General features: G+C 32.9%; 6 protein-coding genes across 6 annotated transcripts; 2 read left to right on the top strand and 4 right to left on the bottom strand.

The window, feature by feature from the left end:
• Positions 1–3,915: 3,915 nt before the first annotated feature.
• LOC130472093 (protein FAR1-RELATED SEQUENCE 5-like) lies at positions 3,916–6,303 on the top strand. The gene is made up of 4 exons (XM_056842526.1): positions 3,916–4,473; positions 4,878–5,478; positions 5,564–5,800; positions 5,936–6,303. The coding sequence occupies exons 1-4, from the start codon at positions 3,916–3,918 to the stop codon at positions 6,301–6,303; spliced, it is 1,764 nt and encodes a 587-aa protein (XP_056698504.1).
• A 920-nt stretch (positions 6,304–7,223) lies between these two features.
• On the bottom strand, positions 7,224–7,862 carry LOC130459977 (uncharacterized). The gene is made up of 2 exons (XM_056827620.1): positions 7,733–7,862; positions 7,224–7,610 (listed from the first exon to the last, which is right to left on the bottom strand). The coding sequence occupies exons 1-2, from the start codon at positions 7,811–7,813 to the stop codon at positions 7,326–7,328; spliced, it is 366 nt and encodes a 121-aa protein (XP_056683598.1). The 5' UTR covers positions 7,814–7,862; the 3' UTR covers positions 7,224–7,325.
• On the bottom strand, positions 7,813–12,567 carry LOC130472092 (uncharacterized). Its single transcript, XM_056842525.1, has 8 exons — positions 12,307–12,567; positions 10,598–11,630; positions 9,440–10,083; positions 8,834–9,011; positions 8,623–8,745; positions 8,387–8,530; positions 7,868–7,945; positions 7,813–7,830 (listed from the first exon to the last, which is right to left on the bottom strand). The coding sequence occupies exons 2-8, from the start codon at positions 11,489–11,491 to the stop codon at positions 7,813–7,815; spliced, it is 2,079 nt and encodes a 692-aa protein (XP_056698503.1). The 5' UTR covers positions 11,492–11,630; positions 12,307–12,567.
• Positions 12,568–14,095: 1,528 nt separating this feature from the next.
• Positions 14,096–15,018, top strand: LOC110791278 (uncharacterized). Its single transcript, XM_021996033.2, has one exon. The coding sequence runs from the start codon at positions 14,225–14,227 to the stop codon at positions 14,915–14,917; it is 693 nt and encodes a 230-aa protein (XP_021851725.1). The 5' UTR covers positions 14,096–14,224; the 3' UTR covers positions 14,918–15,018.
• Positions 15,019–16,084: 1,066 nt separating this feature from the next.
• Positions 16,085–19,981, bottom strand: LOC110791287 (60 kDa jasmonate-induced protein). The gene is made up of 2 exons (XM_021996041.2): positions 19,800–19,981; positions 16,085–17,911 (listed from the first exon to the last, which is right to left on the bottom strand). The coding sequence occupies exon 2, from the start codon at positions 17,898–17,900 to the stop codon at positions 16,311–16,313; it is 1,590 nt and encodes a 529-aa protein (XP_021851733.1). The 5' UTR covers positions 17,901–17,911; positions 19,800–19,981; the 3' UTR covers positions 16,085–16,310.
• Positions 19,982–23,044: 3,063 nt separating this feature from the next.
• Positions 23,045–25,506, bottom strand: LOC110791288 (O-fucosyltransferase 23). The gene has a single exon (XM_021996042.2). The coding sequence runs from the start codon at positions 24,902–24,904 to the stop codon at positions 23,561–23,563; it is 1,344 nt and encodes a 447-aa protein (XP_021851734.2). The 5' UTR covers positions 24,905–25,506; the 3' UTR covers positions 23,045–23,560.
• Between the last annotated feature and the right edge of the window lie 695 nt (positions 25,507–26,201).

Raw genomic sequence — 26,201 nt, 5'->3', positions numbered from 1 at the left:
TAAACTTTTGTGACATGTATTATTTATAAATGTATTCCCGGTATTGGGAATGAAGCGTCTAATTTCAAAGACGATCATGTCGGAATTTCCAACTAAAATATTAAAAAACAAATATTTAAAAAAAAAAATAAGTCATTTGCCACGCACGTTAGCTTAATGTGCGAGGCAAATGACTTAATTTTTTGGCGCTAAAATTGTCATTTGCGTCACACATTAAGCTATTGTGCGTGGCAAAAGACTTTTTTTTTTTGGCGCCTGAAAGTCATTTGCGTCGCACATTAAGCTAATGTGCGTGGCAAATGACTTTTTTTTTTGCGCCTGAAAGTCATTTGCGTCGCAAATTTAGCTAATGTGCGTGGCAAATGACTTTTCAACATGGTGCCTGAAAAGTCATTTGCCACGCACATTTGCTTAATGTGCGACGCAAATAAGGGTCATTTGCGTCGCACAAATGTGCGACGCAAAATGACTTTTAGTCATTTGCGTCGAGAGCTTTTGCCACGCACAATGTGCGACGCAAATGTGCTTAAAAGTGCGATGCAAATGACCCTTTTTCCACTAGTGACTCAACATGGCTAGTCATCGACCAATAAAGGCCAAGGCCCAATAGCAATAAATGACCTATGGGCATTTATTACACAAACACTATAAATAGGCCGCCAAGGCTCACACCTCAAGGTACGTCTAATTTATTGCCTTAAGACTACTCTCTAGAGAACTTCTCTCTAGAATCCGAGCATCGTTCTTACTTAGGCATCGGAGGGGCTTTCTTCGGAAACACCTCCGAGGCTAGTGACTTTGTCATTGTGCAGGTAAATTCGGACACAACTCATTCAAGCAAGCAAGATCTTCAACACACACAGAAAGGGCCTTCATACGAAGCCCATTGTTTCAACACCGGAACAACAACGTTAAACAATCCACCTACCCATATTTTCTTATTTTTTTTCTCTTCCCTACCCACATAGTTGAGATTCTTTAGAGATTCACATGCAAAGTGTCCTTTTAGTGAATTGTTCAATATGCCATAAGAGACTAATAAACAAAAACGGAGAGAGTATTAGTTTTTCCATTCTTCACGTTACATTTTTTATGTTTACTTTTTAAGAAAGTAAGATAAAAGGCCCTTTTGGACCAAAAACCTCTCTCGGATAGTATACGGGTTAACGAGCTAGACAGTTTGGGATAAGGAAGGAAGGATTATGGGATCAATAGGTGTTCGCATTTTGTGTATAATAAATTTATTACAAATCGAAGAAACTTCACTCAATTTGATAACTTTTTATATTATGAAATATTTTTTATGAATAAACTTTTAAAGGGTTACATGTGTATGTTTATTCATTGTGAGTGATTTTGAAATGATAATTTTAATTATTAAAATAAAAAAAGCTATCACTAACAATAAATAACTTTTTATATTATATTGTGGTAACTTGTAAGCATTTTTGATAAGTTTACTTCCAAATTACACTCTTACGATATTTATTGTACAGGAATTTGTGTTCCTTAAAAACATAAAAAGAATTGTGTTATAGGATTCCCTGCTGGCCTCCCCCAAATCCCCAATGCAGATATTGCAATGTATCAAAGTTCTATAACTTATAATTTACTAATTTATAATTAAAGATACGGAGTAATTTGACAAAATTTGAATTGGCATATGTGTCAAGTCATGCCAAACTGTTGCAATTTTAATTATTTTTAATTTTATAAATAGCAAAAATAAGGATATACACGTCCAACTCCGGTTCAAAATATAGATAACGGGTGGGTTCGAATCAATTCCGCTTGCATGGACCCGGTCCACCATAAGGTTATCATGGACCAGGGTAATTAGGTAATTTGCAGCGCATATACCGTTAGGAAATCACGTGATCCAAAAAAACAGAACGCTAAAATCACTATTCTCCAGCAGCTTCTCTCTCCTCCAGCAGCTTCTCTCTCCTCCAACAGCTTCTCTCTCTTCGAGCTTCAACAATGGACGACGATTTAATCGATTTGAATATCGATTTAAATCGCGCAATAGAAGAAAAATTGTATAATTATGACGGTAATATTCGAATCCTAATAACTAACTACGAAGAATTATAGTAACTTTCATACTCATTGAGTAATTATTATTATTTTAGAAAATTTAGAGAATCATAGAGAAGTATATGACGTTGAAGATGAAGATGAAGGCACATCTCAACAAGTTATGGTTGCAAATCAATGTATTGAAGAAGGTATGATATAGTATCTCTTAATATATATATAGTAACTGTTATGTTGATATAGTTAACATATTATAATTGCAGTAGTGTAACTAACATATAAAGAGGAATTATATTTAACGTAGAGTAACTATAACATACAAAGAGAAACTATGTTTAATGTAGAGTAACTATCTCATATAGACAGGACTTATAGTAACTGTAGAGTAACTATAAACTATAGAGACTAACTATATAAAATGAAGAGTAACTATCACATATAAAGAAGAACTATATACTGTAGAGTAACTATCACATATAAACAGGAGTTATATTAACTGTGAGTAACTATAATATATAAACAGTAACTATATAAAATAAAGAGTAACTATCACATATAATGATAACTATATTTAAAATAAAGTAACTATAATTTATGAATGGTAACTATATTAATTATAGAGTAACTTCACATAACGAAATAATATAAATAAGAAATAACTACATTTAACCTTATAGTAACTATAACATATAAAGAATAACTATATTAACTGTAGAGTAACTATAACAATCAATAGATCCTAAGTAAGTATGTTAAATATAGAGTAACTATAACATATAAAGAGTAACTATATGAACTGTAGAGTAACTATAACAATCAATAGATCTTAAGTAACAATGTTAAATGTAGAGTAACTATAACATATAAAAAGTAACTATATAAAATGAAGAGTAACTATCACATATAAAGAAGAACTATATACTGTAGAGTAACTATCACATATAAAAAGGAGTTATATTAACTGTGAGTAACTATAAAATATAAACAGTAACTGTATAAAATGAAGAGTAACTATCACATATAATGATAACTATATTTATAATAAAGTAACTATAATTTATGAAAGGTAACTATATTAATTATAGAGTAACTTCACATAACGAAATAATCTATATAAGCAATAAACTACATTTAACTTATAGTAACTATAACATATAAAGAATAACTATATTAACTGTAGAGTAACTATAACAATCAATAGATCCTAAGTAAGTATGTTAAATATAGAGTAACTATAACAAATAAAGAGTAACTATATGAACTGTAGAGTAACTATAACAATCAATAGATATTAAGTAACTATGTTAAATATATAGTAACTATAACATATAAAGAGTAACTATATAAATATTAAGAGTAACTATCACATTTAATGATAACTATATTTGTATTTGTACAGGTTCAATAATACATTCAATTGATACAAACCACAACATCTTTGAAAATCCAAATATTGAGCAGGAAGAAAACATTGATAAAGAATTAGATGGCAGTTTAATTGGAGAAGCAAGGAAAACAACCGATGAGATTTATGATCTATATTGCAAACATGCTGCTATTATTGGTTTTAGTGTACGAAAAGGGAAGAATAGATATAAAGAAGGAACCACAATTGTTAATGGAAAATACTTCTACTGCTCTGCTGCTGGAATAAGAGACCCTCCTAAAAACAAAGAACTCAAAAATGAAGATGATCAATCGGATGCAAAAAAGAAAGAAAGGAGAAAGAGGGTTATGATAACAAGAACAAAATGTGAAGCTCAAATATTTGCAAAGAAGAATGAAAATGGAGATTTTGAAATAGAAAAGCATGTAGTGGTACATAATCACCCATTGACAAGAGAAATAAGTAATTATCTCCACCGATCGGAACGACAAATGACAGAACCTAAAAAAGAAGCTATTGAGGCAATGTCAGAATGTGGTCTAAGACCAATGGAGTCTTATAGGTATATGTCAACAGAAACTGGCGGAGACGACTGTGTAGGTCATACGATGATTGATCATCTAAACTACTGCTACAAGTTAAAAATGAAGCAAATTGATGGCAATGATTCACAAACACTAGTGAACAAACTGTATGACATACAATCAATAGATCCCGAGTTCTTTTTCAGAGTAAGACTCAATGCTGAAGGAAAAGTTGAGTGCCTATTTTGGAGGGATTCTATGATGAGAGAAGATTACAAAATATATGGAGATGTTCTAGTTTTTGATACTACATTCAGAACCAATAAGTACAATCTCATATGTGCTCCATTTGTTGGTATCAATAACCATTGGAAAAACACAATGTTTGCTTGTGCTTTCATTGGGGATGAAACCACAGAATCTTTCGTTTGGGTGTTTGAAACTTTTCTGAAGGCTATGGGAGGAAAGCACCCTATATCAATTTTCACTGATCAAGATGCAGCTATTGCTGCTGGAATAGAACAGGTACCTCTTCATATATTATAGTTACTATTTTGACAATATAGTAACTCTTTATAAAATATAGTTACTATTTTTACAATATAGTAACTCTTTATAAAATATAGTTACTATTTTGACAATATAGTATCTCTTTATAAAATATAGTTACTATTTTGACAATATAGTAACTCTTAATTCAATATAGTTACTATTCTGAAATTATAGTAACACTTTATAAAGTATAGTTACTATTTTGACAATATAGTAACTATTTATAAAATATAGTTACTATTTTGAAAATATAGAAACTCTTATTAAAATATAGTTAATATTTTGACAATATAGTAATTCTTTATAAAGTATAGTAACTCTTTATAAAATATAGTTACTATTTTGTAGAACTATATATATTCATTATTGTTTTTCAGGTTTTTCCTTCTTCAAGACACAAGTTATGCTTGTGGCACTTGAGTAAAAATGCAAACAGTAGGTTTGGTTTATTGAAGTCTGATAAAAACTTCAAAAACGCATTCTACAAGTGTTTAAGTGGGTGTATAACACCAAATGATTTTGAAGAAACTTGGAAATCTATGATCAACACTTTTAAGCTGGAAAAAGATGATTGGTTCAACAGATTGTATGGTCTTAAAGAAAAATGGTGTACAGCTTTAAGTAAAGATTTTTTTTCTGCCGGTATACTTTCTTCACAAAGAAGTGAAAGTACAAACCATGCTGTTGGTTTTAAAGCAAATAAAAGTACAACATTAACAGAGTTCTATAGTATTTTTCAAGCTACAATAAATCGATGGAGAAAAACCGAAGAAAAAGACGACTTTGACTGTACAAGGGGAATACCAACTTCAGAGCTAAGTATGAGTGCTATATTAAAACAGGCAGCAAATGTATACACGATAACACTTTTCCGTGATTTTGAAGAAGAGTTCAAGCTTTCTGTGGCAAGTAGTACAATGTTCAAGGGAAGTGTAGGAAGAACAGTGTTTTTTGAAGTGTGGATAGAAGGAATAACAGGTAAAAAAAACTATAAATCTTTATTTAATATTTAGAGTAGATGTTCTTTTGAATAATATTACATTATATGTAAATAATCTAACAGGGTCATGGCAAGAAGTTCAATACAAAATGGAAGATTCAACCGTCACTTGCACATGCAAAAACTTTGAAGAATCTGGATGGTTGTGCTTCCATTGTTTAAGAATATTGCATTTACATTCAATCAATACAATTCCAGATCGTTACATAACAACAAGATGGACTAGATATGCAAAGAAACAGATATGGGAAAGGGTTGATACAATAAAAAGGGAGAAAGGTGAAATCAACAATTTTACTGGTTGGAGATTACATATGATCAGAAGGTAATTTTTTCAATATACATTAGTTCATTTTCATATAGTTACAATTACAATTGATATTTTACTTAACACTTAAACTTTATACCACACATACTATAACTTAATTTTGAAAGGGCATAAGATAGCAAAGGCCAGAAAATTTATCGAGGAGAAGTTTAAAATGGATAATAAAGCAGTTAATGAAATCATAAAAAAGGAAGAAGAAAGGAAGGCAAAAGAAGAAGCTGCAAAGATAGCAGAACAAGAAAAGGCAAAAGCTGAAGCACAACGAGAAACACAAGACGGGGAATCAACTAATTCTGAAATAACAATTGTGCTTGATCCTGATCGTGCTAATACTAAAGGAAAGAGTAAGAAGAGAATAAAGGGTCAATATGACAATTACAAGCAGCCATCAAAGAAAGGAAAAAAGAAACACAAAGAATTTGGATCCAAGACACCCAATATTCAATTATTTACACCTAAAGAACAACTATTTTAGTGATGTTCTTGTTTTATTATCATATACAGTTACTTCGACATTTTTAAACAAATTTATTGAGTGTTTATACTATAGTTCTCCTTTATAATACATAGTTACTATACATTCAGTATAGTAACTCTCTATAAACACACAATTTTTATTTATAGTAACTCGTTATAAAATAGTTACTATTTTGACAATATAGTATCTCTTAATACAATATAGTTACTATTCTGAAAATATAGTAACTCTTTATAAAATATAGTTACTATTTTGACAATATAGTAACTCTTAATAAAATATAATTACTATTCTGATAATATAGTAACTCTTTATAAAATATACTTACTTTTTTTACAATATAGTAACTTTTTATAAAATATAGTTACTATTTAAAAAATATAGTAACTCTTAGAACAATATAGTTACTATTCTAAAAAAATATAGTAACGTTTTTTATGCAATCAAAATGACTTATAGTAACTATATGTTACTCAAATAATAAAATACCATAAAAAAGAGAGTAATTGTATCTTATTAAAGATAACTATATCTGTAAGATAGTAACTATTTGAATTTATACACAAAATTATTCACTTTTTATATATACCAACTCTTCACATTTAGTGGTCACCCTTCTTTACATATAGTAACTCTATATAAAATATAGTTACTATTTTGATAATATAGTAACTTTCGTTATGCAATCATATGACTTACAAATTTATAAGAGTAACTATATTTGAAGAAAGGTAACTATTTCATTCAAATAGAAACTATATTTAAAATAAGTAAATTGAACAATATGACACAAATACTGCAAAAGTTATAATTACTCTCATATATCAAACAATTAAAAATCATTGAGAGTAACTATATCAAACTTAGAATTAATTGTACATTCTAAGTAGTAATTCGACTACATACAAACACAAAAAATTAAATTGTTTTTTCAGCAATAATTATTAACCACGTGAAGCACCTCGTCCACGTGCCTTCCCGCGTCTGCCTCCTCGGGTGCGTCTCCCGCCTTTGCCACGTCATTTCCCTTCAACATTGACATCTGTCTCAGCTTCATCTTCTGTTTCAACATGTTTGGATTTCCTTGCTGAACTATTTCTTGCAACAATTTCAATTTTTGAAGCATCATTCATGTATTTCTGCGTCAACTCTTCCCTTTGTTTAATTAGGGCATCCAAAACATCTTGTTTCCTGTATTTCCTGAATGCAACCATTCGTTTCAGATATTCATCTCTGTAACAATTCAAATCTGACAACACAATGGTGCCACAAATACAAGCCCTGAGAAACTTCCTGAAATCTTCCTGCAAATATTTGAACAGTAACTATTAGAATAAAAACAGTAACTATGATAACAAAACAATAACTATAAAGAATGAAAAGAAAAATATGAATAACATTAATTATTTTTAACACAAAAACTTACATCTGCCAAGGGATCAAAGTCAAAAATCCCAACACCATCTTGTACCGTTTCAACACCATGAAAAACCATCATAAACATCATCAAATAGACACAACAGTCTTTGTCATAAGCACCTCGCTTCCAATTACCACCGACCGGGATAAATATGAAGCTTTTAATATCTTCATGATGAATGTTATCCATATTTTTCAGTAGTTTTTCCAATGAAGAACACTGTACAAAACATATAGTAAGTATTATCAACATATAGTAACCTTTGAAATCATATAGTAACTATTACCAACATATAGTAAGAATTAAAATCATATAGTAACTATTAAAATCATATAGTAACTATTACCAGTTGGTTAAAAATCATATAGTAACCATTAAAATCATATAGTAACTATTAAAATCATATAGTAACTATTAGAATCATATAGGAACCATTAAAATCATATAGTAATCATTACCAACATATAGTAACCTTTGGAATCATATAGTAACTATTTTATAAAGAAAGTAACTATTTTAAAAACATAGTTACTGTTTTAAACAAATAGTAACCTTGTCAAAAATATAGTTCCTCTAAAAAAGAAAGACTAATATAAAGGTAACTATAACATTTATAGAGTAACTACAACAACAAAAAAGGTAACTATAAAAAAAACTTACCAAGACAGAATAAGCTTTCTTCCTTTGTTCCATCTCTTTTGGTTCCAGAAGCATATTATCAAAGAAATAGACACTTTTGTCTTTCATACTAATGACAAACAGGTAATAATGCTTCGGGTCTTCAATCAGAACAGGAGCAAAAATCTATATAAAAAAGAAAAACAACAGATTACAACTACAAGAAAGGAGACAAAAAAAAAGATAATATGGTTATATAAAGAAAATATAAATCATACCATATTACAATCTTTCAACGATTGAACTCCATTTACATCTTTCACACCATAATTAAGACAAACACACAATTCAGACAAGATTTTTTCATTGCCTGGTTTCTCAATCAAATCAGCAACATATTTCTGCAAATCAATATTAAAAGAAAAATTAAACAAAGGCCAAAAAAATTTAAAATAATTAACATTTTATATTATTAAAAATATAACTTACACAATATGTGCCACCTAAAAACAGCTTCTGAGGAGAACCGGCAGGATTCCTTTCATTTTCATTCAATAAAAAAGCCCAAGCTTCAATATGAATCAAAAGAATATCAAATGTGGAAGGAAGGGTCCACATGTCATCTCTTCCTACCGCAATAAAATGATTGTATTCTATAACTTTATCACTGAAAAACATAAAAAAGAAACAATAAATATGTCAGAAGAATTATAAAGGTTACTATAATAAATAAAAGGTAACAATAGAATATAAAAGGTAAATATAGTAAACAAAAGGATACTATATTACACAAATAGTAACTATATTATATGAAAGGTTACTATAAAGTTAGGGCAACAACTTCACTTTTAAGAAAGGTAACTATATTATATGAAAGGTAACTATATTATATGAAGGGTTACTATAAATAATGAAAAGTAACTATATTATATAAAAGGTAACTATATTATATGAAAGGTAACTATAATATATGAAAGGTAACTATAATATATGAAAGGTATCTATTTTATATGAAAGGTAACTATAATATATGAATGGTAACTATATTATATGAAAGGTAACTATAAATTATTAAATGAGAAAACTTCTACTTACTCAGTCAAAATACCCTCTCCATCAGTCAGAGCAGCAAAGTCCACAACTTCTTGAACAAATGCTGGAAGATGCCTCATTAAATCTTCAAATGCTTTCATAAACGGAGACATAAACATCACATTTTCCTCTATGCCATAGACACTGACATTCACTCTTGATACAGCATGGTTGTTAATGATGCATTTTTGAAATGCAGCCCACACGCGCTCATATTCTTCTATTTCTTCATCATCATCCTCCGTAATTTCTTTAGCTTTGCTTTTCAAAGAATCAAGAACTGCATTTATTTGAGTGTCAGGATCAACTTCTCGAATAATTGCTTCGGTAGATGTTGTTGCATCAACAACAGCAGCTGTAACAACTGCAGGCTCAGTTGGAACAACGGCAGAAGGTTGAGGGGCAGCAGTAACAACTGGATTGTTACTTGAACCAAAAATGTCATCCCAACCATTTGGTAGATTCTTCACCAATTGATGAATCTCCACCAACTCATCAACCATCTTTTGATAAGTGGAATTTTCCAAAATATCATCGCCATGGTTCTGCGAAGGCATTGAAGCCTTTAATTTGAACAGCTCTTCAGCATGGATGGCTGAAACTACATCCAGATCTCTCTTCATCAACAACCACTGACCATGAAAATCCTAATAACAAAATACATAAATTTAAATATGGAACATAATATGAAAATTTAACTAAAAATACAAAAAATATTATAAGAAAAGGTATCTATAGTATATAAAGATAACTGTATAAAAGTTAACTATAGTATATGAAAAGTAACTATAGAATATTAAAGATAACTATAGAAAATAAAAGATAACTATAGTAAATAAAAGGTAACTATAGTATATAAAAGATATCTATAGTATACACAAGATAACTATAGTACATAAAACATATAGTAACTATTTATACCATATAGTAACTGTTTAAAACATATAGTTACTATTTAATAAACAAAGTAATGGTAACTTAGTGTATGAAAGATAACTATAGAATATAAAAGATAACTATAGAATATAAAAGATAACTATATATACCTACATTTACTAAACCAAAGATAATGATAACAATAGTGTATAAAAGATAACTATAGCATATAAAAAATAACTATACTATATATTGACAAATATATCAATAATAAAGTAAACTTACTTCAGTGGCTTTAGAGAAAATTTCTTCATCTGTAGGATGAGAACTAGGGATTTCAAACTGAAGAATCCTAGGACGCCGACTTGGAATTCGACGCCCAACATAGGGCTGTTCAGCTCTTCCCCCACTGCTGCCAGCTTCATTTTCTTTCGAAATAGATTTGATTTGGGTCAAATCTATTTGACCATCAACAAAAACAAACTTTTTGAAAATTGGATACTTCTCCTTCTCCAATATACCAGAACCATATAATGCACTCATATTGGCATTTTCAGCATGAATCCGATCGGTTACCATCTTCGATGTCCAATGCTGAATAAGAGGTAATTGACCAGGAATACCACTGGAATTCCTAAACTTAATCCTCTGAAAATACACAAGTTGCAAAAACACAACACAGCCTCCAAATGTCTTTTGATCTTTGCCTTTCAATAAACAATTTTTAAATTTCACTGTTTCCTCACATAATACGTCAAGAACGTATTTACACCAATTGTATTTGGGAATCATTTTAGGATCTTCCAAAGCCTTAGCCAATCTCAAATCTACAGTCCTATTGGCTGTTGGAGTAAAAAATGTAGAGAAAGCAACAAAAACAAATAATTGTTTAAACAGATCACCACCATATGTCAACAATTTAATCTTGTCCTCAAGCAACCTTATAGGAATTTGAGCATTGACCTCTTCAAAACCGAACTCTTTTCTCCACTTGATCTTCAAATCAAAATCAGGATTAGTGGAATTGCGCCCACGTTTAACCCCTTCAACCTCCAGCTCAGAAAGGGGGAGCATAAACAAATCGTACACATCATAATCAGTGATTTCAAATTGCTTGGAATCACTGATTGTAAACAGAGAACTCACACCATCAAAGCACTTGATGCACCAGTACATCATCTGAGTGTTTTTTCGACTTAATTGAAGGCCTAACAATCCTCCAAACCCTATCTCTTGAACAGCTGCCTTTTGATCAGGAGAGAAGTCTTTAATTAATTTACACAATGATCCTCCTGAACATTGTGTATCAAAATTAAACCTGAAAAAAATGAATAATGAAAGTAAGTCAGCTTTATATATCATATAGTAACTATTTAGAACACATAGTAACTGTTTAAAACATGTAGTAACTATTAGAAACATATAGTAACTATTTAGAAAATATAGTAACTGTTTAAAACATATAGTAACCTTTCAAATAATATAGTAACTATACTACACATAGTACACATAGAACCTATTTATAACATATAGTAACTATTTAGAAGATATAGTAACTGTTTAAAACATAAAGTAACTATTTAGAACACATAGTAACCTTTGATATAGTCACTATTGTAAACATAGTACACATAGAACCTATTTAGAACATATAGTAACTGTTTAGAAAATATAGTAACCTTTGGAATCATATAGTAACTATTGTAAACATAGTACACATAGAAACTATTTAGAACATATTTAAAAACATATAGTAACTATTTAAAACATATAATAACCTTTGGAATCATATAGTAACTATTTAAAACATGTAGTAACCTTTGGAATCATATAGTAACTGTTTACAACATATAGTAACCTTTGGAATCATATAGTAACTGTTTACAACATATAGTAACTATTTTAAAAAATATAGTAACTATTTAGAACATAGTAACTATTTTGAACATATAGTAACTATTTAGAACAATTAACTAAATTAAACTAACACTTACACGATAGGCAGGCCATCAGCGCCAACTTCTTTCAAAACTTGTGAATGAAGTTGATGAGATTCAGGCTGTGGAACGTCAACCAGAGAAGAATTTTGTAAAACTAGTTGATTAGGTTGTTCTTCTTCAATTGGTTCTTTTTCAGGTACAAGCTCAATTGCTTTTGATTTCGGATTGCCAGCCTTTTTGTTCTTCTTTATAGACACAGATTCCTTAGCAACTGAAACAAAACAATTATAAAACAAAATATTACTATATAGTAACCATTACAATCACATAGTAACCAAAAAATCATATAGTAACCTTTCAAATAATATAATAAATACATAAACATAGAGTATCCATTTAAATCAGATAGTAACTATTTATTAGACATAGTAACTGTTTAATTTTATAATAACATTTAAGAAAGATAGTAACTATTTATAACACATAGTTACTGTTTTAAAGTTATATTTACTTTCTAAAAACGATAGTAACTATTTATAACACATAGTTCCTATTTTAAAGTTTATTTACTTTCTAAAAACACAGTAACTATTTATAACACATATTTACTGTTTTAAAGTTATATTTACTTTCTAAAAAAGATAGTAACTAATTATAACACATAGTTACTATTTTAAAGTTAATTTACTTTCTAAAAAGACAGTAACTATTTTAAAAACATAGTTATTGTTTTAGAAATATAGTAACCTTTTAAAAATATAATTTCTCTGAAAAACTACTAGCACTACGAACAAACCAGTCACTAATAAAAACACTTAAAAACTTCGTAACATAAAATAAAAAGTAACTATATCTTTGAAACAGTAACTTCAAACAAAAACCACAAACATTTCAATAATTCAAAATCAAACAAAAAATAAGTTCGAATTACTAGAAATTTCTTCAGAAACAGCAAATAAAAGGTAACTATATCTTTGAAACAGTAACTGCATGAAACACTAAACCTAATTTCAGCAAAAACCACAAACATTTCAATAATTCAAAATCAAACAAAAAATAAGTTCGAATTAACAGGAATTTCTTCAGAAACAGCAAATAAAAGGTAACTATATCTTTGAAACAGTAACTGCATGAAACACTAAACCTAATTTCAGCAAAAACCACAAACATTTCAATAATTCAAAATCAAACAAAAAATAAGTTCGAATTACCAGGAATTTCTTCCGAAACAACATTTCGCCTTCTTCCTCGCCTTCGAGGAGCTTCAACAGCCATTTCAGCGACGGAATTGTCGAATTCAAGTTTCTTCGCTGCCGGTTTCTTCGCTGTCGGATTCTTCGGTGCCGCTTTCTTCACCATTTTTTAGAAAAAAGAAGATCGGAAGAGTAATTTGATGCAAATGGATGAAAATAATCACTGAAATTAAATTTGAAATGGAGAGAGAAATTCAGAGAGAAGTTCGAAAGCAGTTTAGAGAGAGAAGTTGAGTGAGAAGTTCAAAAGCAGGGAAAAAGGAAATTAAAAAAAAAAATATATATATATATATATATAATTAAGAAATCACGTGGCAGTTACATTTCAGCAACACGCAACTTCTCACACACGAAACCACAAAGACAATAATACCCTGGTCCATAGCATGGACCCGGTTTAGCATAGTGTATATAGGTTCGAATTAGTATTAAGTCGGGTCAATATAATTTGGACACACCCCACCCAAATTTAGACCGCGTATGAGAATTTACATTTTTTTATCATTATCCTTCCTACCTTGCCCTCCAAGAATCCTTGCTCACCAAGCAAATAAATATAAATCCTTTCTCCTATAAATAAGACCCACATTTCTCACCCAAAACAATAATACGGCGCTTTCAACGTTTACACCTTTTCCTTATTCTTACCACTTCCTTTTTCTCCCTCCTCAAACCCTAGAAGAAAAAAAACCAGAAAAAACCCAGAAATCAAAGCAAAAATGAGGAGAGAAGGTCGTCCACATGGTATGGTAAGAACATACCATGTATTACCAGCACCATTGAACCCTAAACCCGCTTCTCGAATCGTTAACCCGCTCGATATACCGCCAACGGCTGGCCTTTTCACCAAGATCTCCAACAAGCCGACTAACCACTCCAAATTCACCGGTAAATGTGAAAAGGTACGGTGTCCCGACTGCCATCTCCACCCTGCTTGTAAGGCTAAGGTTAAATCTAAGGGTGCTCTTAAACTTAAAACTTCCAACGCCGCCCTGGATTACCGCCAGGTTACTTTTCGGGTCACGGGTCCTAATAAGTTGCGGAATAATGGCTACTCCGCTTCTGGTATTCTTGATGAGTTGAATATTGATTATCATCATCATCATGATCTTATCCATGATGATGATAACCACTATGATTATGATTATTCTGATGATGATGATGATAATGTTGTTGACCAAGAAAAAATAGAGATTTTGGTTGAAACTGGGGTCCATGTTGTTAATGATGTTCATGTTGATGATGATGGTGATCTTGTTGTTAAAGAGGATGATGTTGATGTTATCATCCATGCCGGCGTAACGGATGATGGTGATGATGGGTACATGGGTTTCTATGATGTGGCATATGTGTTGAATCATGTGGATGAAGATGAAGAAGGTTGGTCTGTTGTTGGAGGAGATAAGATTTGAATTTGTTATTATCTTTAACTAATTGTAAAATTACTCCTCTAATATTCTCTTTTGTGTTTTTATTTAAGATTTGTGCAAGTGATTATATGTTTATTTTTACAGATTGGACATATAATTTGTTTGATCCATCAACTATTAATGATGAATTTATGTTGTGTAAAAAAATTGTGGTTTTGTTTTTTTGGGTTGATTTCTTTGATTTGGTTAGTTATTGTAAAGGTCAGCACTTTAGGAATCGGTAAAGTATACTCCATAATCAAAATAATATATTATATATGTACAAGATTGGCTATGGAATTTTTTATTTTTTTAGGGATGATTTACTATGGAATTTTAGATAGAGACAGTTGGGGGTTGTTCAATTGTTTACGATTTTCAAAACAAAATTCTGAAACGGCTACGGTTTAACAAGTCAATCAGTGACACCAGGGGTCGCTATTAGTTTAACAAGTCAATCAGTTTGTATAAATTGGCAAAACTACTAATAAAAACGGGTGGGAATTAAAATAAATCCAAAGTGTTGCTTAACCAGAAAAATAACATCATAATATTCTTAGTAATAAATGTATCTCAAATATGGTGTTTTACTTCGTGTTAAAATTTACATTTCCACTCAATACCACTTTAAAATGTATGTCAAACCTTTTCGCTTTCTTTCCTTGAAGTAAGAAGATGGTCGTCCCGTTATCGATGTTGGGTCAATTGGAAACAACCTCTCTGCAATTGCAGGGGTAAGGTTGCGTACATCTAACCCCCCCCTTACCCCGATTCTTGCGGGAGTCTCTTTGAGGCAATGGGTAATGATAATGACTCAATACCACTTTCTAAATGGTAATGCAAATTTACGAAGAAAAATAGATAATTTTGAGTGAATTATATCATGGGAATAAATGTTTATTTCCTTACAAATAATTCATTCTCATTGACATCATTTATGACCGGCTACCAACGAGACGTTAGAGTCATGATACCCTTAGTCATTGCAAGCCATTCATGGTGTGTTATGTTTCTGCTGGCCATTTTCGCTACTTCTCCTCATTTCTTGGTTGATATTGCTCAAACTCTACCTTGTAGTGTTATTTTAGAACTCTAAAGAATCTAAAACCGGAAATTAATGCTGATGACCTCAACAATGTGGAGCAAATTAATCAAAAATCTAATGAAAAGTAGCAAACTCCAACAGAAATGATTTATTATTATTCAAAAGATGAGCCATTCAACAATCTGGGAAAACACTACCCCAGATTAGATTATTAGTTTATTACAACACTCAGCGAACACACACAAAGAAGACATTACAACACAAAGAAGACATTACAACCCAGAAAACGTAGAAGGATTACCAGTGCCAGAAAAGCATTAATTATTTGGTTGTGTATGTTTTTATGGTCAATCAGTCATCAGAAATCCGGCATTTCCATGCTACTGTTACTCGGACAACACCATACTGTCCCTTAATATCTTTCACAGTTTTACCATCCAATTGAGGAAGAAACTCTGCTATCCCCTTAGCTATCTCTTTACCAGGACTGACGAAAAAGCTAGCTTCAGTTATAAGGGATCCCACAGTAGGCACACCTATCACATATCTTGATAATGGAATGGGGTTCCCAGGTTTCACCTTCACCAAATCTTTGTTCCCCTTGTTGAAAAGACTAGTTTGGTATTTAGCTTGCTCCCCACCAATGGGATAGTTGCTATAACGAGCTACCAGACTTCCGTAAACTTCAGCAGGGTTTTTACCATCTCCATTGATGAGCACAACTTCCACATTAGCCTGGACTGCGTCACGAAACGGGGTGTAGTAAACAGTTGCAGACCCACTTCTGCCTTTCAAAACATAGGATAGGCGCTTGTCGTAGTTCTCATCGTTCCTAAGCTGACAAATATCCCATGAGAACATGTCTTTGCTTATTTCAATGTCTGAAGTAGGGCTATTTCCCCGCTTTTTGAGATCGAGGCTCACTTTAAAGTATTGACTCACTGATGCAGCGCGATAGGGCCCAGCAAGAGTCAGAGCCTCGTTCATTGAAATGGGCTCATAACCAGTCCTCTGTCGGTTGTAGAGATGGAATATACCCAAGCCATCGTCGACTTGAACCGTTCCATAGATTTCACCAGAAATGTTATTGAGATGAACAGAGAACACCTGGAGGAGAGGTAACCCTTTACCTTGAATGGAGGTACCAGAATTAGCTGTGGCAGAAAGTCCAGTGAGTAGTTGCCTATTAAGTGTTGGATAGTTTCCTTTTAACACAAAAATACACTTTGCTGCATCTGCGGAAGTGACAATTCCCAGCTCCTTTGTTCTTGTCAGGATATTAGGCTGATTAGTCTCTTTGTCTCTAGGTAGCCGGAAGTAAATGGCATATTGGTCCTCGCGTAGTAACATGTCAGAAAGATCACCCCAATTCTTAATCAGAGGCGCCATCCACATCTCGTCAAACTTAATATCTTTCATCCCCTGCATCAAGGGGGCGTAAGTATCAGACAGTTTCTGGGATCTAACTGTCTCTGATATCATAACAGCTAAAACACGCAATGAGGATTTCCTGGTGTCGCTGTCTGTGGTTACAGCAAGGTCAGCAATGGTCTGTTTCAGTGTGCTGTAGCCCACCTTCTCAAGATTCTCTAGCGTACCTAGGTTATCATAGTTCTCGCCGAACCCAAGAGATACAGAATTAGGAATTAATTTCAATTTAGGTTTCTCCCACTTGAACTCAAGCCAGTTGTTAGCTCCCTCCATCAGATAGCCAATAATGTAGAGGTCATGCCGTCTGATTTTCACAGTCAGAACTCGTTCTTTTTGTTTAGCATCTTTTGCTCGTAATTCAATGTCCATATACTGTTCTCCTTTTATTGTTGGAGGTGGATGCGGAAGGACAGGGCGGCCATGGGAAAACCTATTTGGATCCTTCGCCCAGTCTCGTACTTGTTGGATGAATGTCATGTAATTGTCAGTTGCTATGTTGAACTTGATCATCTTCGTAACCCCTGTAAACAAGAAGTTTATAATACACCATAACATAGGGACTTTTCATATAAGTTACTTAAAATGAAAGGAAAACAGTTGCTTTTGATCTCACCTTTGGTTCAGATAAATGTAAGGAATTGTAAAAATGAGAACGATGAGAAACACATTTTTCCATTTTTCTATGCCACCAGATCGATAGTTTCCACACAGAACGAAGAAGTTGAACATCACAATAAGTTTTCAGAATTTTTCTTTGTCTTCTTTCTTAATAACACCTTATTGCTAAACAAGCTATGAGGGGATTAAAGAATACTCCTACATCTTAAGTAAGTCACCTAGTTAATAAGTTGGTTATGTGTTGATCAAAAGCATGCATGGGCTTTTTAATCAGTTTAACAGCATAAATGGGTGTTGCCTTCGCCAGCGATGTGAATTGAATAGATATTATCCAACCTATTTTTCTCCTCATCTTTCTCAGGAAATATTCAAACAGGATGTTCCAAAGTGGATTAACACTAGAAAGCCTGGGTATTTCTGTATGACCAGCAATCGTGCAGAGATAAACATTAAACAGAGAGTTGTTACACCATGAAATCACATTAAATGACCCTCCTTACCAAGATTACCCCTCACGCTATTTAACACACCCCCACCCCCACCCCCCAAAGCAGGGCACTGTTTGCTAGGGTAAAAGCTCTATAAACAGGGTAAATTAGAAAAAGAGAACCATGTCGAATATTGTGGAAAGTAAACAAAATTCAGTAGTTGGATCATCTCGAGACCTTGGCAAGGCTATATTTGGTGATTAGTCATATCTTGATTGTTCTTTCCGAATCCTTCTTCTTTGTCCCTAGGGTTGTTTTAGTAATTTCAGGACGACAGTTGGCAACTCAAAAGAAGAATCCAGTATACTGTTTGAACAGATCAGCATTTCTAACTATGTTCATGACGTTCAAAAGGAAAGAAATTAAATCCTTTTTAGGAGGCAGATAAGATCGGAGTGTACAGCTAGACAAATGTATGGGTTCTACTAGTTTCTAAGCAAGGTTTGGTAGCTATGAACTGCTAGAAAATATAACCGTGCCTAGGCACCAGGTGTTCTGGTTATGGGAGGTGGTGTCAGGATTTGGGAGAATTCGAGATCTTCTAAATTCTTGGGGATGCATCTTACCTTATTTTATTCAGATATTTACTAACCGGTAGCCGCAAAAGCACAGCCTGTTAGGTTTGGGTGAAAAGAAGATTCCAACCCACAAGAAAACCCCAACCATTTAGAATGGTAACTGGATAATATACCAGAAGGAAACCACCATAATAACCCAACTATGCTTTTGGGGCATATGAGAATCAAACCCCCAGCCTCATGGTTGGGACTTGGGAAGTGGGAGATCTACCATTGGGCTCCCACTGGCTTTGGTTTTTCATTGAATCATAAATATATTATTATGAAGAACACATGGAAAGATATAGTATATGTATTTAAACTGATTACGGGAAATAGCTTGATAGATACACTTCTGGAACAAATTAAATGAGCCAATATATTATTAGGGTAGAGAACAAGAGAACAGTCTAACCTAAACTAGCACAACAGTCATATACACAACAAGGTGACTACATTTAGGATCAGGCAATCTCCTCAGAGCCACTACTTTGGCTTTGCAGCTACACCTCTGCTGCTAAGTGCTAACAATAACTCACACTCATGAGTCATGAGTCATCACTACCAACAATAACTCACACTCATGAGTCATCACTACCGACAATAACTTTGATACTTGTGCCAACAATAGAAATGATATTGGAGGTAGTAATGAACGGGTAACCTAAGGGCTAATGTTGTTTCCTCATCAGTCTACAATTATATTGTCACCGCAGTGAAGACTAATAAATAGAAAGATTACATACCTGAAGTAGAATAGCAGCTTGCTGAGTTGGTTTTCCTCTAAGTCTCTGGCTCAGGTCAACTTCCACACATCCAATAGATACACTGCCCTCTTTTATAGGCCAATATTATCTTTTCTTTTTATCCAGGTATGGATTCCCACCCACACCCTCTTTTCTTTGATTCGTACAACTGTACAAGATCATGTAGGACAAGAGAGTAAATCATTTCATTTTATTCACGTGCGTTAATAACAAGTTAGCACTCAAAAACAAATCAAACCTAAAGTTTCATGCAAGAATGTAAGATGCAACCTCATAAAGTTTTAGTAATTTACTTGACCACAAAACAAACAATATTAAGATTAAGACAAATACGCATGAGATGCATCATTATTAACAGGCATAACGGCATAGATCTGTAAGCTGCTACTAATCAATTCTAAGATCAACATATTTAGTTTCTTATAACTTAATACATGTTCTAAATTAGAGATTAATTTCATCTAGTTCAGCAATGTCTGACTTAAAATTCAAGATTTGAGATGATAAATATGTTGCTCTCTCCAACACTAAACAAGAGTCATTTTCGAAATTTTCTTTTGGTTCAAAATATCATTGTTCTGCTGTTCCATGGCAGAACTTTGAAAACCTTTTCCTAGCTACTGTTATTACTATGATTAATGCAATTACAGTGTTCTTCTCGGAACATTTATCTTCCAATAAGAGTTACATAGGGTATACTCTGGTCATTTTATTATATGTCCTCCTTAATACATGTATGGATGTGCACAACTCTCTTTTGTTACTTGCTGATTGAGGATTTTTCATCTATTGCTATCTTTAACTTTGTTTGTGAACTACAAGTCTTACATTAAGTTGGTTTCTATAGCTTTATTCTATTATAATGCAATTCATAAATATGTACTCTGTAATAAAATTCACATCGTTTTAGTAACATATACACAGACAAACACATAAAATATCAGGACTATATTACATTTTCAAACCTCCAAAATAAAAAGTAAAATTTAGCTCTCCGTATGGAACTGATGCTATACTGAGTTTCAAATATCCAGTCATAACTTAAATTGAACCCGTCAAATTTGAGTTTTGCTCAAGCTCAATCTTTAAAGTAACTTGAAAAGGATGAAAGTTGAAATACCTGCCTATACAGCATACAGTTATGATAATTATGTTTACAGAATATCCTATGCATTTATTCCACTGCTTAAAAACCACGCAGAATCTGAACATTTGATGTCGGAACTAATACATAAGAATTACACGTTTATTTAATTGAGATAGAATCTCTCTCTCATGCTCAGTGCATGTGTAACAGTGACTAGAAAAAAAGAGGATACATTTGTCACTTGAATGTCAAAAGAACAAATCTATGCTATACACAAAAATCACACTTAAGTTCTCTTGAAAGTAAAAACAGAAAAATAAGCTTTAAAACCAAAAGGAAATAAAAGAATCCACCTTTTTATCTTCTGTCCTTGTTCCATCACTTGTTTATTTTTTCTAGCTTTTTAAGAGAATGACAAGAAAGAAAGACTAGGATGCTCCACTATCCAGAAGCATTCCTCCTAGTGCATGTCAATTCATGAAATTTGCCTTCTCATCCTAAAGAATCGTTTTAGCATAAGAGGTAATTCATGATTTTGTATCTCATTCTATAGTCATTTTGGAATAAGCTGTCTCTTTCGGTTTAAGGGAGGTTTTCTCCTATTAAGCAAAGGGAACAGCTAGATAGGATAGCAGCAAGCTGCAGCACATTATCATCCAAATTGCACAGGACTTGACTATGTAGCAGAAAATAGAAATTACATAGCCTACAGAGGTAGTCAACAGACTACAGTGCGAGTTCATATTAACAGTATGTCCTCATATTTATAGTATGTTCAATCTAAGTGCATAAAACAGAAAACAGTAAGACAAAACTTATCTGAATAGAAGAAGGTTTTACATAACCAAGACACCAAATCAGGGGGACGCTTTAACTCCAAAGCAACCTATTACTCCAGTTGGTTGCTCTTCAGGATTAACACAGCTTTGACGAAGTCGAATATACTCAAACAGTTGGAGTAGAGTGATTGAAACAATGCGCAGTTTTGAAAGCCTGTACACAATAAAATCAGAATAACCTAGGGATGGCACTCATGGTCAATCAGGATCTTGAAGCCAATACACCAAAGAAAAAAGGAATACAATGAAGACATTTCAGCATAAGCATTAGAAATATGATACCTTAATTGAGAACCTTGATCATAGTTTGTATTGAAACATAAGAGCAACACAAACTGTTACTGAAGATCAGTCAGTAATATAATATATCAGCCATTGGACAGAGGCCTTGTTTCACAATTTGTTCGCTTTCTTTACCAGCTGATAGTATCATTGTTTATCTTCTTTTAGTCAGCTGGTAGTTTAACTATTTATAATACATTTCATAAATTCAGCTATTGGATGTCAGCTGATTATAACATTACACACAAAATAATCAATTTTTTCACTACCCAAAAGCCAGCGAGGAAAAGTTTCTCTTATCAGCAAGCTAGATTTAAAGAAACTAATAAATCGTTTAGCAAACATGTTTTTAGGCTGTTTGCCCACATGAAGAAACCAAAATCCAATAAAAGATCTGGCAAAAAGCCAGTTACCAAAGCACCAAAATAGATGTTCACGTATGTAACAGGTTGTACCACACTGTAATGATGTAATCCCACCTCCCACTTATGGAAAATACATGCACCCCCAGAGAGATGCATCTACAGTTCTAATATTAAACAAACAAACAATTCAATTAAGAAAAATAAATAAACAAATTAGCAGCCACAGAAACAACTTGAATCCCATATCCCACACAATCCCTGCCACAAGCAAGTCTTAAAAAAATCCAGCTGTACCTGGCCTCACTCCTAACCATTCAAAGCTAGTACAGAATAGGTTAAATTAAAGAAAGAAAATGGTCGACATAAATCCAGCTTGGCTTATTGTTCTTTCAGACTGCCATGAAAAGCATAAAATTACATTGCACGTTGCTGGGTAATACAGATGCACCAGTTTCTTTAGGGGGAGGGGAACATATGAAAGGAATTTACCAGTCAATAAAAAAACTAAGAAGTTTCGATGCACAATCAGTAATCAGATGATATTCCAGCAGAATCAATATGCACCAACCCGACTACCTTCAAGGATACTGTCAACTGCTTTTAACAAGGGAAAATAATCAATCTTCACGCCCTTACAGAATAAAAGAGCAGTAACGCTTCAATGCAGGGTAGCAAAGCTTTTCTATTATAATCTCATTGCAGCATGCAGTATAAGTGAAGTATACAGGATATACAGAGGTAATTTTTCAAGTTCTAGGTACATCTTCCAAAAAATAAAACAGCACTAAAGAATGCAAAAGCAAGAAATAATATCTAACCCGGGATATACAAAGGTGACTTCTTTAAGTTCTACTGTTCAAGGTACATCTTCTGATGAAAACAGCATCAAAGAATGGAAAAGCAATAAAATAATATGTAATCCCAACAAATAGACCTGTAAATTCCCTGAAGCTGGGACAAGCATTCCATTGGTGAGCTCAACAACAAGCTCCAGCCATGGCACATCACAGATGATAGCTCAATCAAAATAATATTTTTTGCCCCAAGTTATCTACTCGTTCTGATATCAATCAAACTGTGAATTCCTATCATATGAGCAATCAGTATACCAAGAATGTTATGCACAAAAACGCAGAAAGTCCGCTCAAGTACAGTGTGGCAGGACACTTAACATGTGACATGATTTGAACCATAGCTAATGGCTTGGAGGCTTGTGTCTGACATATTTGTCAACCACTTTCTCGGACCACCAAAGTCCCCCATTATATTGTAGGCATATGAAGGCCACCTTATGTTGTTTTTACAAGAACTTGAAACTCCCATACGGATCATCTTCTGTGTCCTCTCAAGTACTATGAGGCTAGAGAATGTAGAAAAGCTGTTCCCCACAAAGACATCTGCTCTTAAACATACTTCATAGTCAATTGCTGACTTGATAAGATATGGGTATTTCTCATAAATATGACCAACACCTAGTTTCTTTTTCTCAAAAGGATGCAACCCTTCTTTCCAGCCACTCAATATTGTCTTGTCTTCCAACATACTATCTGCAACAGCAAGGTAAACAACTGCTGGTTTGTTCAGCTTCTTAATGTTCCCTACTCGTTGGATAATTTCTTCCTTGCTGCTACAAATTTCGCTTATGTTGGATCTTTGCTCTAGCTTCTTACAATGGATCATCCAATCTTTCTCTATCCTCATATGAACAGCCATATAAGGCATACGCTGCATCTTAGAGCTGACCCCATTACCACCCTGACCCTGCTCAGGAGCCAATTGCTCACCTATTGCTTCTCCTCCTATAGCCCTAATCTTAGAAACAACACGATCTGCTTCTTTAGCAAACTCGTCAACTAAAGCTAAGCACTCAAATACCTTAGCATAGTCCTTGATAGGCCAATGATCATGCCAGAGAAAAGGGTTCTTTCCTACAATGCGTATGACTTCATACTGATCATACAAGTCTCTGCTGAAATCCTTCAGTTGATCAAAGTCTCTCAACAACGTCCACTTTCTTCCACTCCCTTTCTGCAGTTCAAGAACTTGAGTCTGATTCAATAGCTCTGAGAACCGGCCCAACTGAACAAACCCACTGCATAGGGAATTAAACTTCCTGAATTGGAACACCTTATCAAATGAAATGGGCTGCAACTGATCTATTTCCTTATAGAACAATGAAGCACTCAAGCTCGGCATCAGAAGGGTCCGGTTCAGCATACGAGCAGTGAGGCACGCCCTAGCAAATGCTATCTTCTGATTGTTTAACCCCCAAACAATCTGTGGAACCTCGAGAAATTTGTCTCGGCGAATCCCATAATCTAAATCCTTTTCTAATGGCCGCACACGAATATCACCCACTACCAGCTTTCCTTTCCCATCAACCTCGAAAAAATTGGGGAACAGAACAGCTCTCGACACCAAACCAACAACAACCAGGGCAAGACACTTACTTATCAAGTTATTGAAAGGCGAATACGATAACTTCAAAATCTTGCAATTCCACAAACTCATTTGGGTTATTTCACAATTCCAAATTACTCACTCAGAAGCATCAATTAAATATGACCCTAACATCAAACATTAATGGGATTCTTCAAAAAAAACCCTAAACACATGCAAATGAACTCCAAACAAAATTCCGAAAATACTATAACAATTTCCAAAAATCGAAGGTTCCAGCAAAATTATAAGCAAACCCACTTCAATTCTGCTTCCAATTGATCAATTTAGAAAGAATTAACCAATTCCCAAATCTCAAAAGACCCCAAATCAAGCTAGTATAGAAAGATTAACAGAAGAATTACCAAAACAATATTGGATTTTGGAATTGAAAAGAGTGGACCTTAAACGTAAGAAATTAGTAAAGTGTTAACCTTGAATGAGAAGGAAGAGGGAGTGCAAACATTCTTTTTGAAAAAGAGAAGAAATTGAAGAAACCCGGCTTCTCGTGATGGTTCCTGATCGTGGCCAGAAGAGCATTCACGTGTAATCCTCACTAAATTTTAACGCCGCTCTTTCGGCGTCGTTGGAATGTTGGAATGTTTGGTTTGGAATGTTGGTTTCACATTTGGGGATCATTTTTCTTTAGGTTAATGATATACGCATTGGTCATTTGGTTGTAAACGAGCAATTAATGATTTAATTGAACCTTATTTACGATTGTGTGATAAAATTAAGTGTTGATCGATGTTATTAATGTTTATATGCACATTTTTTATTGTTTTCTAAAAAATATTACATGATTTTTTTTAATTTAATATTCTTTTAGAAATTAAGTGCAACCAAATATTCTTTTCATTTTTTTTTCTTTACGTTTTGCTTTTTGGGTCTCCCAATATGTTCTTTGTATTTCCTTTTATATTACGGAGTATCAGATAAATGTTTTAATATTCTATCAAAATTTGTGTCAATGATTATTTTAACCAATTAAAATACATTGAGTCATTTATTCTCTCACACTTTTCCATCCTTGTTTAAATAAATAAAAAATAGCAGAATCCTACTGCACATTAATTATTCATTAAAACGCGTGTAAAATATCAAAAGTAAAAAAAACAAAAAAAAACAAAACAAGAGACAAGAGAGTAAGAGTATTTATGATAAAGTAGTTAAAGGAAATTATTTATTCTTATCAAAATTGACTTTTTGACGAAAGAAAATGTAAGGTGGAAAAAAGGAAAAATGCTTTTATTTATAAAAAAAATAAATTACAATTGATATTTACTTATTTAGTGATAGTGGGAAATAATGGACTACTTAGAAAAAATGAATTGAAAAAAAGATTTTGGTAGTAGTCCAAGGACTCCTC

The sequence above is a fragment of the Spinacia oleracea genome, chromosome 4, assembly GCF_020520425.1.
Source record: "Spinacia oleracea cultivar Varoflay chromosome 4, BTI_SOV_V1, whole genome shotgun sequence".
Lineage (NCBI taxonomy): Eukaryota > Viridiplantae > Streptophyta > Magnoliopsida > Caryophyllales > Amaranthaceae > Spinacia > Spinacia oleracea.
This window is presented reverse-complemented; position numbering and strand designations above follow the sequence as displayed.